Consider the following 13,007-nt stretch of genomic DNA (forward strand, 5'->3'; position numbering starts at 1 on the left):
AGTAGTAGTTGTTGTTGTAGTAATAGTAGTACTCTTCTAAGCATTCTTACCTTTTTCAAGTGTCAGGTTCCAGTTCTGGTTCCTTTGTCCACCGAATCTGGAATACTGATGACTGGATGTTGGCAGATTTGATCTACAGTATGTAGAAAAATGACTCATTACTATGTGCTATTGTGCTATGCAATATTTTATTTACAGTATGTAACATTATACACTTCCTGCAGGTTAGCAGGGGAACTACAATCAGAGTCATGCCCAATGAGTGTAGCTACAAGGTATGTTTACCTAATAAACTGACAAATGAGTGTACATTCTCACAAACACACACCTTTTGCAGAACTTTGTCCCTCATGGTAGGATTGTTGAGATCTTCAGTGCTGTTAAACTTTATTCTCAGAAATGCCCTTTTAAAAACAGGGACTGCAAAAAGTAAACAATGCTGATATTTAGCAAAATAAATAAATAAAAATAAAATAAATTAAAATGTTAAATTGAATTTAAGGTGGCACCTGCAACTCCATAGACTTCCACTTCACACAGTGTGAGGAACTGGGTAATACTGGGAATAATGATATTCACGTAACGACCCCGCATATTGCAGGTGTAATTTACAGAGGCACCAGCAGGCATGCTAGGGATAACAACACATCTACAGAGAGAGAAAATAAAACAACAACAAATGCATAAAGTATTACGTCACTTTCAAATATTGGTTCAGAGTTAATAATTTTTTTATAAAAATGGCACCACCAGATTTTTATTTTGTTATATATTTCATAATTTTTACATTTTATAAGTGTGCAGGATTTTTTTAATGTAACATTATACAATTTTTTCATTTTCACCTGGGGTTATTGTTGCCATTGTTGATTAAGGAGTTGCCAATGTGGATCTCAGCACCATTTATACGTTCTGCACAACAGTCAGCTCTGTTAGTGATAATTACATTACTAATGTCATACACCGCTAACAAATCCACCTTCCACCATGGGCCAATCTGAGCATTTGTAGTAGTACATGAGTAGGAATTCATGTTAGATGCTCTGTTGCCATCAATAGCTAAAGAAGCATAGTAACTGCCACTGTATGAAGACGATTGTGTTGCTATTCCTTTTAAGGCCACATTGACTGTGCGAAGAAGAAAACTTATTTAGAAAAAACTTATATATAAAAGCACATTCAAGTGCACACACAAATACTTTATACACATATAAATTTATAATCTAAATAAATTCTTACCTTGTTGATGGGACAGTAACCACTGCATTGAGAAAATGTATACCCCTGTGCAAAAATATGTTTTCTATTGTTATTCCTGTGATTGTATGATGGCTTATTAGGAGACATAATAGAAATAACATGTAACACGAGCTATATCTATCTTTCTGCTATACTTGAAATCATTTTGATGCTTGAAATCAGTGTTTACCTAAAATAAAAAGCATTGGCTTCTGTGAATTCTCCATCTTCTGTACAAATAGAAAGATAAGATGTACAGTTGTGTTCAAAATTATTCAACCCCCAATGCTGTAAATGGTTTTAGGGAATTTAGTGTACATTTGTAATTGTATTCAGAATGAAATCCTACAAGGACTTCTTAAAGAACCATATGCAACTAAAATGACATCAATTAGTTTTGTAATACAGTAGTAAATGTTTCTTTTGTGAATTCTTCATTGACATAATTATTCAACCCCTTAAAGACTACCACTCTGAAGAACAGAGGTTCAATGAAGTGTTTTCAATCAGGTATTGAAAACACCTGTGGATATCAGGGAGCAGCAATAAAGCCTAATAAGCACCAATTAGGCAGCTTTAAAATGACTGTGATACTCAGCTCCTTCTAGACATTTACTGGTGTGGTTACAAACATGGTGAGGTCAAGAGAATGGTCCAGGAAGACAAGAGAACAGGTGATTACTCTTCACAGGAAGGGCAATGGCTATAAGAAGATTGCAAAGATGTTAAACATACCAAGAGACACCATAGGAAGCATCATTCGCAAATTCAAGGCAAAGGGCACTGTTGAAACGCTACCTGGTCGTGGCAGAAAGAAGATGCTGACTTCGACTGCTGTGCGCTACCTGAAGCGTAGAGTGGAGAAAAGTCCCCGTGTGACTGCTGAGGAACTGAGAAAAGATTTGTCAGATGTGGGTACTGAAGTTTCTGCTCAGACAATACGGCGCACCCTGCGTAATGAAGGCCTCCATGCCAGAACTCCCAGGCGCACCCCCTTGCTGTCCCCAAAGAATAAGAAGAGTCGACTGCAGTATGCCAAAAGTCATGTGGACAAACCACAGAAGTTTTGGGATAGTGTTCTGTGGACTGATGAAACAAAATTAGAACTGTTTGGGCCCATGGATCAACGCTATGTTTGGAGGAGGAAGAACAAGAAAAGAACACCTTGCCTACTGTGAAGCATGGCGGGGGGTCAATCATGCTTTGGGGCTGTTTTGCTTCTGCAGGTACTGGGAAGCTTCAGCGTGTGCAAGGTACCATGAATTCTCTTCAGTACCAGAAGATATTGGATGACAATGTGATGCAGTCCGTCACAAACCTGAGGCTTGGAAGACGTTGGACCTTTCAACAGGACAATGATCCCAAGCATACCTCCAAGTCCACTAGAGCATGGTTGCAGATTAAAGGCTGGAACATTTTGAAGTGGCCATCGCAGTCACCAGACTTAAATCCGATTGAGAACCTCTGGTGGGACTTAAAGAAAGCAGTTGCAGTGCGCAAGCCTAAGAATGTGTCTGAACTGGAGGCTTTTGCCCATGATGAATGGGCGAAAATACCCGTAGATCGCTGCAAGACACTTGTGTCAAGCTATGCTTCACGTTTAAAAGCTGTTATAACTGTAAAAGGATGTTGTACTAAGTACTAAGATTGAATGTCACTTGGGGGTTGAATAAAACTGATAATGATGTGAGCTCAGAAAAGACATTTGTGGTTATTTCATTATAAATGTTATGTTATATTTGTCTGACCTACATGTGCCTCTTTGATTTAATTGTAAGCAGGATGACTGAATGATCATAATCAATGTCAAACCGACCAAAACAATCAATTTCAGTGGGGGTTGAATAATTTTGAACACAACTGTATTAGAAGGTAATTTCTTAGTCGTTTTTATACTAGAAGCTGTCCACTGGTGTTTCATGAAATGATCATGTAGTTCGTTTAAAAGGCAAATGCACTTTGTTTCGTAAATGCAAATAGGTTTGCCTCAGACTACAGTGTATAAAAAAGTTTTAAAACACATGTATGTGTTAAACGCTTTCACTTGTTTCACTCATTTTTTGTTGTGGGAACAAAAAAGCATCTTGAATAATAAAACATGTCAACGAGAACCCCTGTGTCAGCCAAGATAGACTTACAGTAAGCATGGACTCACAGAAACGACAGCGTCATCTTAGCAACATTTTTGTATGAATTGTAACCTGCTGCAGGTGGTATACAGTAATAGTGTGAAAATATTTTTTTTTAATTATTTCAAATCAAGCCGTGGTGTTCTTAATATTGTGACTAGGTTTAATAGAAGTAAAATCTCACTTTAAGTACTTTACAAATACTTTTTTGTAAAGTATTATGCAAATATTATGCAAAATATGACTATAGAACCCTTTGTGTATGTGTGTGTAGTTGTGGGTGTGTGTCTGAAGATTGTTATTTATGTTGTCCCTATATCTTTAGCACAAGCACTTTTCTATGCACACTGCTTCCACTTAATAAAACTAAATAAAATAAACAAACAAAAAACTAAGGTGGTCACGTTAAGTTCAAGCTTAAGAGCCAAAGTGGTGTGTTGCCTGCATATGAGGCATAAAGTCCTCAGGTCTATAGGGAGAGCATGCATGGCTTGGTCATGTGGTGACACTGATCTCAAACAGTCATTATATAAAAGTTGTTCAAGATTGTTTAAACAACACTATAGCAACCGGAACATTGTTTGGCAACGTTATCTCTTTGTATTTTTAGTTTTTTAAAAGGCTGATAGTGATTAGTGATTGTTGGACTCTATTAACGGAATGATCTTCATGTGACACCTCAGCTCTTTATTCTGGGATCAGCAATCAACAGATTGTTGATGTTTGATAATTATATTAGTCCATTGATAACCCATTTTAGGGCTTTTCCAAGACACAATGTTTTTTTTAATAATTGTACAAATAAATAGGCTGATATCGGCTTCATTTAGCAGGATACAAATTTTATTAATGTAATGCAACCTGCTCACATCCTTCTGTTGAGTTTGTTGAGTTTTATTTTCACTCATACTATGGACAGGATACTTTCTCCATTACAAGCCCCAGTGGTTTCATGTTCTGTTGATACAAAGGCACTTGTGACCTCATTGGTGACTTCACTCTTTCCATGTGTTACTGTAACTCCAGTAACAACATGAAAAACACTTGGGCTTTTTGCAGGACACTTTGGGCATTGTATTCCCTTTCTATAGTGCTTACTCAGGTGACCTTAAGCAAGGCAGCCAAAGCAGAGATCTTTTGACCTCAGGAGCGTAATTCTCTGTTTAATTCTTAATTGTCTCTCTCATCCAGAAATTCATTTGTCATATTCCTACAATGGCATTGAATGTTTTCCTGTGTTCTGCTCTGATCTTTGCCTATTCAAGTGCCTTTTATTCATGTAGGTTGTGGCAATCTGCAACTCATCTCTATAGTGTTGCTGAAATAGCCTCTGTGTAGCCTTTAAGCTGGCATATGCTCACAACTGCAAACTTTAAGAACTTAAAGGTTCTTAACTTGTGAGCAGTTGGACATAGTATAACTTAAAGGTTTGATCTTGACAGCATTCACATTCTCCATAAACCTCTAGCTCACCATTTGACCCTGTGATCTGAGCTTGATGTTTCAGGGCACTCCTTCCCCTCCACCACTTTGGACTAAACAGCCCCTAGCCTTCTATGTGATGAGAGCAACCCTTTTCTTTATTTCTTCTTAAAGCCATTTAATTTGAATAAATTTTTTTAAACACTTTTTCTAGACATGTCAGCGTCTGTCAGTGAGAATGCTTTAGAAAAATGATGAGAATGAGATCATGGTGTGATATATTAGGATTTGTCTTTTAAATGTTTCTACACGTAAACTGGAGCAGTAGTGACATCTGCTGTTCAGAATCCTCATCAAATTTCAGGTAAAACAGTAAAATAGGTTTTCTTGCTTTTAATAAGTGTTTTCTGAAAACCTCACCCAGCCATAGGTTTTGAGAATGACAAATATTAATTTCACTGCCTCAGTTTTTATGATGGTGTAGCAGAGCGGTCGGGGGACACAACACTGCAAAAAGGCCCGTAAGGGCACCAAATTCGACTACGCCACCCCTTATAAGGGGAACAGTCCCACAAGGACACAGGTTCGTTACCCAATAAGACTGAGCAGGAGACGAGGGCAAGAGAATAACAAAATGAAGCTTTATTATGACAGTTGTGCAAGATTAAGATTTTCAAAATGAATATTAAATCTTCCGTCACTTATACAAAAACAAAACATTCTTGTAATGACTAGGCCTCAGGGAGAAGAAGAAAATACCCAACCCAGCTACAGCACAGTGTCAAGCCACACCACTCACGTGTGAAAGGTTCACATCAACCACAGCATCCAATGTAAAAGTCACCCTGGATAGGTACATCAATCACTTCCTTCCCCTCCAAAGACAACCCGCCCAGCACAAGTATATCAAAAGTAAATTAAACACAACAAAAGAATTAAATACAAAAAAAACGAATATTACAAAACCAAAACAATAACAGAAATTCCTCTCAATTTGAATTAAATATACCATATAAATCAACAAAACTAATCAATATAAAACCCAAATAGCCCAGATTCAGAGAGAGCAAAAGACATGCTGATTAACAATATGAGCTGGTGTCAATTAACGATAGTTAATACATACAGATTTGCTATCACTAATACAAATTTTGTACATGTATATTTAATGGGGCATACTTCCATTCAGCCAGGACCAAGGGCAAACTAATAATATTAAAATCACATCCATCGAATAACCAAACAAAATACACAGAGAGGATTATTAAGACAAATAACTACATTAAGTAAATAAAGAAACAAAACTAAGACATCGACAAAGTGACTCGCCGTTCAACGCCTCAGCAGAGGGAAGAGTGAACATAAAACAAACAGAGATGCCGACTACAATACCGGTACACGGCGTGAAGCCTTGTTGTGCGGGGTTGGAGTCAGAACGACCGAAGATGCCGACTAAAATACCGGTACACGGCGTGAAGCCTTGTTGTGCCGGGTTGGAGTCAGAACGACCCACGACAGTATTCTCAGAGGCAAAACAGCAGCGCAGTCATACCCATGGACTTAACCCTCTCATCCCTCAGAACGTGGTCGGACAACCAGATCACCCTGCTGAGCATGTAACAGTATGTTATTACAAATCAATAAATAAACCGCAACAAACAGAGACCAAAATAATACGTACCAGCGATTAGCAGTTTTAACTCACACTAAACGCAATCATCTTCACTAGATGGACTTTTCTGGTTCACAAACTGGATGCCAACACACACTGAGATAGCAGACTGCCCACGCCAACAACAGCGGGACAATATTATCCTGTAAGGTTAAACAGAGCACCTGAGTAAGGACGCATATAAAGTTTGCCGGGTTACCGGGCACACACACACACACACACACACACACACACACGCACACACGCACGCACGCACACGCACACACGCGCACGCACGCACGCACACACGCGCACGCACACACGCACATACACACACACGCACATACACACACACGCACATACACACACACGCACATACGCACATACACACACACGCACATACACACACACGCACATACACACACACGCACATACCTGGGGAAACCATGAATGGGGTCCCACGAAAGGGCGGTGCCAGCAATGACGCATAGGCAGGTAACCCGAACCCTGCCTTTATATAATTTATTTACTTATCACGTGACTGGACAAGCAATTTCTCTCATTCACTCTGCTACAATGGCAATTTGCATATACTCCAGAATGTTTTGAAGAGTAACCATATGAATTCCTTCTTTGCCATAAAAATGAACTTAATCTCCAAAAAAATACATTTCCACTGCATTCAACTGACATCATGTCAGTGATTCTCTTACTAACACAGAGAGTTTTAACAAGGATTAGCCTGGAGATCACTCTGTCATGCTGATTATGCTAGAATAACAGACTAGAAACTTTAAAAGGAGGATGGTGCTTAAAATCATTGTTCTCTGCTAGTCATGGTTACCTGCAAAGAAACATGTGCAGTCATCATTGCTTTGCACAAAAAGGATTCACAGGCAAGGATATTGCTGCTAGTAAGTTTGCAAGATTGCAACCATTTCAGATCATCAGGAACTTCAAGGAGAGGCAAGCACTCAGTCTCCTAAAGTTGATTTAGCTCTGGGATTGCAGCACCACCAGTGCAGAGCTTGCTCAGGAAGATGAAGACGATGGTCCGGTGTAAAGAAGGGCAGCAAAGAAGTCCTTCTCATTAGAAAAACTTCAGGGACAGACAAAAAGGTACAAGGACTGGAATGCTGAGGACTGGGTTAAAGTCATTTCCCCTGATGAATCCCCTATTCTTTAAAGAATAGAACAAAAACATCCTCTAAAAAGCAACCATCCTGGGGTAAATTAGTATATAACAATTAAAAACTGGTGTAAACCAAATATTTTCAATCTCTTACACCTGTTAATAGTTAAACTTGCCTAAAGCAGGCTACCTGGTTCTATCCTCATAATTTATAACTGAGTCTAGCATTTGCTGATCACATTCACTGTTAAACAACACACTGTTCAACTGGTGTTATTTTTTGTCAGGTTTATTTTGTGCCAGATCATCAAGCATCCCCAATATGTTTATCATTAAAAAAAGTAAAATAAAACATGCACATGCATGCAGTTCATATTATGGAATATAATAAACCTGTACTGAAAAAGACTCAATGATTTTTACACTATTTTAAAAATGTTTTCAAATTGCATTCCTGTCAATAGAGTGGGCATACCAAAAAAATAATGATGATGATTATTGTTATTAACTATTATTATTATTATTATTATTATTATTATTATTATTATTATTATTATTATTATTATTAGTGTAGTAGTGAAGAAAAACTGCAACATACTGCATTGTGCCATACACATTATTGTACACAGTACTAGTTTCCAAGTGCTAGACAGCAGCTACTGTATGCAAGTCATTATAAAAGGCATTAATGTAATTTAATTTAACAAGGTAACCACATTTCTTTGATAATCATCCTTCTAATTGGCTGGGAGGTGACAAGGACTATTACATTATGTCATGACAATATTGCATGCTGATTATATAAAAAAAAGCTAAAAAATTGCAGGTAAATAAATAAATAAATAGAAGTGAAAAATACATAATGAACAGTACCACTATTTATCACTTTACTGTATTTATCCTGTTGTGTAAAATGATTTCTTGGTGCTACCACAATAACAACTGTAACATGAAATTTAAATAAAAATTAAATTCACATCAATCATCATAGAATTAGCATAATATTTAGTAAATCTATCCTGTATACAGTGTATCATTAGCTAAAAAGTGTACAGTATATCATCAGCTGCAGCAGTACCACATACTACACCCAAACCTTACATATTTGATGTTCTTTTTTTGTTTTATGTTGTAATTAAGACCAAGAAGTCAGGATGGAAAATGTCTTGATTGTCATATAATATAAATAAATAAAATTGATGACTTCAGCATTGACAGAACTATCAAGAAATATTTTATTTAATGCAAACTGTGGTGCTGTATATTAGATAATCTGTTAATTTTTATGTAAGTTATCTTTTCTTTAATAACAAATACCTGTACTGGTTTTACTAAAGTAAAACTTTTATTTGTTGATGTTTTCGGTAGGATATTTATTTAAAATATACATTTACAAAATTTTGCAGACACCCTTATACAGTGGACAATATCACAAATTAGGGATCTATCAATTTTAAATATTAAATATTTGCTTTCTTTGTTTCAAATACTTCAATTTAATTATTTATTAGACTAAACAGGTCTGTTGAAAAGAGAAGTTAAATAACTCTTGATTTATTGCACTATATGCAAACACTAGATTTTATTTATTAACTATACAGAGTTTGCCTAAAAAAGAAGCGTAGGCCTCTGTGAAGTCTACAATTTCTACTCAGATTGTCATATAGAAGCATTTGATTTATACCTACACTTAAGGAAGAAAATAGCCATTTAAGGAAACTAAGAATCAGGTTTTTACTGTGCGTATCCAGTTCTATGAAATATACCACATAGAAAATATAGAATATAAAAATCTAAATAAAAGCTTGACACTGACTCATTTCTACTCTGAATATACTCTGAACATCAGTGAAACTGATGTTTCTGTAAATGATTATGTAGTTTATTTAAAAGGCAAATGCACTGTGTGTTGTACACATGCAAATAAGTGACATTTGATGTCCTGGGGCTATAAATCTTTCGTCTAACAATGTGCCAAATCCTGTTGTCTTTGTATAAAGAGATATTGTTCAGTAAATGTTGCTGTGGTTCCATATGTTGTTACCTATAAAAGACAAAGAACAAGAGTGTGTATGTAAGTGCATGCAGCATAGAATGATGGTATTGTTTTCTTAATTATTATGAGTTATTAAAAGCCCCAAAACACAGAAATCTGAAATTTAATTTGTTTTTCAGTTTGTCACGCTAAGAAAATGTCTGATAAAAATGCTGAGAATTAAATTATATATTTAGTGATATATATTTAGTTTCCTGTGCAAAGTTTAGTCATGCAAAAGGGGGCATAAATTCAGGTAGCTATACAGTACCTCAGCTGGTCCTGATAGTCAAATCAAGCTGAAATTTGGTGTATTTGATATATATCGTATAAGCAGATTCTCCTCATGACATAATTTTGATGTCTGTCATCAGCCAATCAGATATCAGAACCAAAATTCCAATTAAGATGAAAAAGGACATACCTTTTCTTTCTGATAATTTCTAGCCTAATTAATTCAGCAATTCTTTAGCAGGTAGCTTACACAGCTAGCACAACGATATCATATAAAATTGCAATAAGTAAGTTAATGTATGGTCTAAAAATCTTCCACAGAAATGGCCACTAATGTGTTGTATGCAAGATGTGCTTGCACCCCGTAGAAAAGTGTTTGTGTCTTTACTCTAATAATAATAATAATAATACTACTACTACTAATAATAATAATAATAATAATAATTATTATTATTATTATTAGTATTATTATTAGTATTATTATTATTATTATTATTATTATTATTATTATTATTATTATTAGTATTATCATTAGTATTATTATTATTATTCATTCATTCATTCATTCATTCATCTTCTACCGCTTATCCGAACTACCTCGGGTAACGGGGAGCCTGTGCCTATCTCAGGCGTCATCGGGCATCAAGGCAGGATACACCCTGGACGGAGTGCCAACCCATCGCAGATTATTATTAGTATTATCATTATTATTATTATCACATTATTATTATTATTATTATTATTATTATTATTATTATTATTAGTAGTAGTATTATTAGTATTATTATTATTATTATTATTATTATTATTATTATTATTATTATTATTATTATTATTATCTGTAGTAGTAGTAGTACGCTTCCAAGATTTCTTACCCTGTTCTAAGTCTCAGTTTCCAGTTCTGGTTCCTTTGTCCAACGGACCTGAAACGCTGATTTCTGGACATTGTCAAATTTAATCTATGAAGAAAAAATTCTGTTATGTGCTATTGTGCTTGAGTAATACTTCACTTACACAATATAATATAATACTCTTCTTACAGTGTAGCAGAACTACAATCAGAGTAATGGCCAATGAGTGTAACTAAAAGGTAAGTGTACATTCTAACAAACACACACCTTTTGAAGAACATTGTCCCTCGTGGTAGGGTTGTTGAGATCTTCAGTGCTGTTAAACTTTACTCTCAGAAATGCCCTCTTGATTACAGGGACTAAAAAAAGAATAATTATTTATATATAGCAACTCTAAATTTAAATTAAATCGTAAATTGAACATAAAGTGGAACCTGCAACTCCATAAACTTCCACTTCACAGAGTGTGAGGTACTGGGTAACATAAGGAAGGATGATGTTCACGTAACGGCCCCGCATATTGCAGGTGTAATTTTCAGAGGCACCAGCAGGGATGCTAAGGATAACAACACATCTACAGAGAGAGAAAATAAAACAACAGAGGTGTAATGTATTAACTTACTTAAAAAAAATTAAGATAATTCCAACATTAATAAATCTTTATAAAGCTGAAACCACCCTGAAGTTTATTATCTTAATACCAGAGGGTGCAGACTATTTTAGTTTTTAATGACACATCATAATTATTCCTTAGTTTATAGTCAGGTTTAATTTTGTAAAACATCTATTTGACATGTAAACCCGGTTAGAAATTATTGTAGAAGCTATAAAAATTATATCACCACATTCTCTTTTTGTCTGTATATAAAAAGACAAAAATGCTTCCACTTCACAGAGTGAGAGAACCTGAATGTATGTATCAGTCACAAATACACATTACATTATTAGCACCTTTAGTGGAATGCTTTAAAAAAAGTAAAAAGTGGTGCATAATGTAAATGCATACAAAGAATTTTTAACAAATTAAAATCACTTATCCTCAGCAAGCTTTATAGGCAATATTTATAAGTTATTATAAGTGTTTTTTTTTTATTTTCACCTAAAGTTATTGTTGCCATTGTTGATTAAGGAATTGCCAATGTGGATCTCACCACCGTTTAGCCGGTCTGTACAGCAGTCACCTCTGTTAGTGATGATTACATTGCTAATGTCATACACAGCCAACAAGTCCACCCTCCACCATGGGTTATACTCAGCATTTGTAGTGGTACATGAGTGGGAATTCACGTTAGTTGCCCTGTTGCCGTCGATAGCAAAGGAAGCATATCTTTGTAAGTATGTGGAAGATTGTGTTGCTATTCCTCCTAAGGCCACATTGACTTGGGAATTAAAACAAAACAAAAAAATTATATATTATTTACACACAAATATCATATGGACATAATGTATAAAATTCTTACCTTGCTGATGGGTCAGTATCCACTGCACTAAGAAAATGTACATCCCTGTACAAAAATGTATTCTAATATTATACATGTGATCATGAAAAGAGATGACACCTCATAGGTATTTTTTAATCTTAAATATTATATTATTTAAATAGATAATTGTATTTTAGTTAAATTGATCATATATATTAAATTGATCTTAGTTTATTACAACCAACCATAACACAATATTTGTTTTAAAACTGTACTTGAAATCTTTTTGATTCTTTTTTACCTAAAAAAAGAAGCATGGACCTTTGTGAATTCTCCACGTTCTGTTCAAATTGAAAGATAAGAACTTCAGATTTACAACTGCACTTTAGGAAAGAAAGTGGAAAGCCACATGAAGAAGCAACGTAGAATTCACCAGTTAAGAACCAGACTTTTACATTGCAGAACCAATTATAAAGTGCATCAGATAGCAAATATATACTGTATAGATTTCTTACCTTGCTTGACATATAACAGAAAGTCATCTCTATGTTGGTTTTAATCTCTGAGCTGTTTGCTCGTGTTTCACAAAAGGATTAAGGAGTTTATTTAAAAGTCAAATGCATTTTTGAATTTCACAAATGCAAATATGTTTGACTCTGTCTGAAAGACAGGTCAAGTTTTAAAACACATTATGCAAAAAGCTTCCATTTAGATTATAAATACCGAAATTTAAAGGTGTAGGTTCTATCCATAATTACAATTGTTTCATGAGTTTATTCTTGTCTGATTCATGTAAACCGTTGTGTAAATGTGTTGTGCTAAAGAGAAAAATAATTTTTGAAATTAATCAACAAGCATTCCCTTTGGTCATCTGATTTATTGATGTTTTTTGG

The 13,007-nt window shown here is 35.1% G+C and overlaps 1 protein-coding gene across 1 annotated transcript; it reads right to left on the reverse strand.

The window, feature by feature from the left end:
- On the reverse strand, positions 1-12,656 carry LOC132858221 (uncharacterized). Its single transcript, XM_060888466.1, has 11 exons — positions 12,630-12,656; positions 12,416-12,455; positions 12,154-12,198; positions 11,793-12,072; positions 11,128-11,267; positions 10,961-11,052; positions 10,734-10,801; positions 846-1,145; positions 510-649; positions 329-420; positions 1-133 (listed from the first exon to the last, which is right to left on the reverse strand). The coding sequence occupies exons 1-11, from the start codon at positions 12,654-12,656 to the stop codon at positions 56-58; spliced, it is 1,302 nt and encodes a 433-aa protein (XP_060744449.1). The 3' UTR covers positions 1-55.
- Positions 12,657-13,007: the final 351 nt, after the last annotated feature.

This window comes from Tachysurus vachellii, chromosome 2 (assembly GCF_030014155.1).
Source record: "Tachysurus vachellii isolate PV-2020 chromosome 2, HZAU_Pvac_v1, whole genome shotgun sequence".
Lineage (NCBI taxonomy): Eukaryota > Metazoa > Chordata > Actinopteri > Siluriformes > Bagridae > Tachysurus > Tachysurus vachellii.

Coding starts and splice junctions, on each gene's coding strand:
- LOC132858221 (XM_060888466.1), bottom strand. CDS start 12,656: ATGACTTTCTGTTATATGTCAAGCAAG. Junction 12,456..12,629: donor TCTGTTATATGTCAAGCAAG/GTAAGAAATCTA, acceptor CAATTTGAACAG/AACGTGGAGAATTCACAAAG. Junction 12,199..12,415: donor GTCCATGCTTCTTTTTTTAG/GTAAAAAAGAAT, acceptor ATTTTTGTACAG/GGATGTACATTTTCTTAGTG.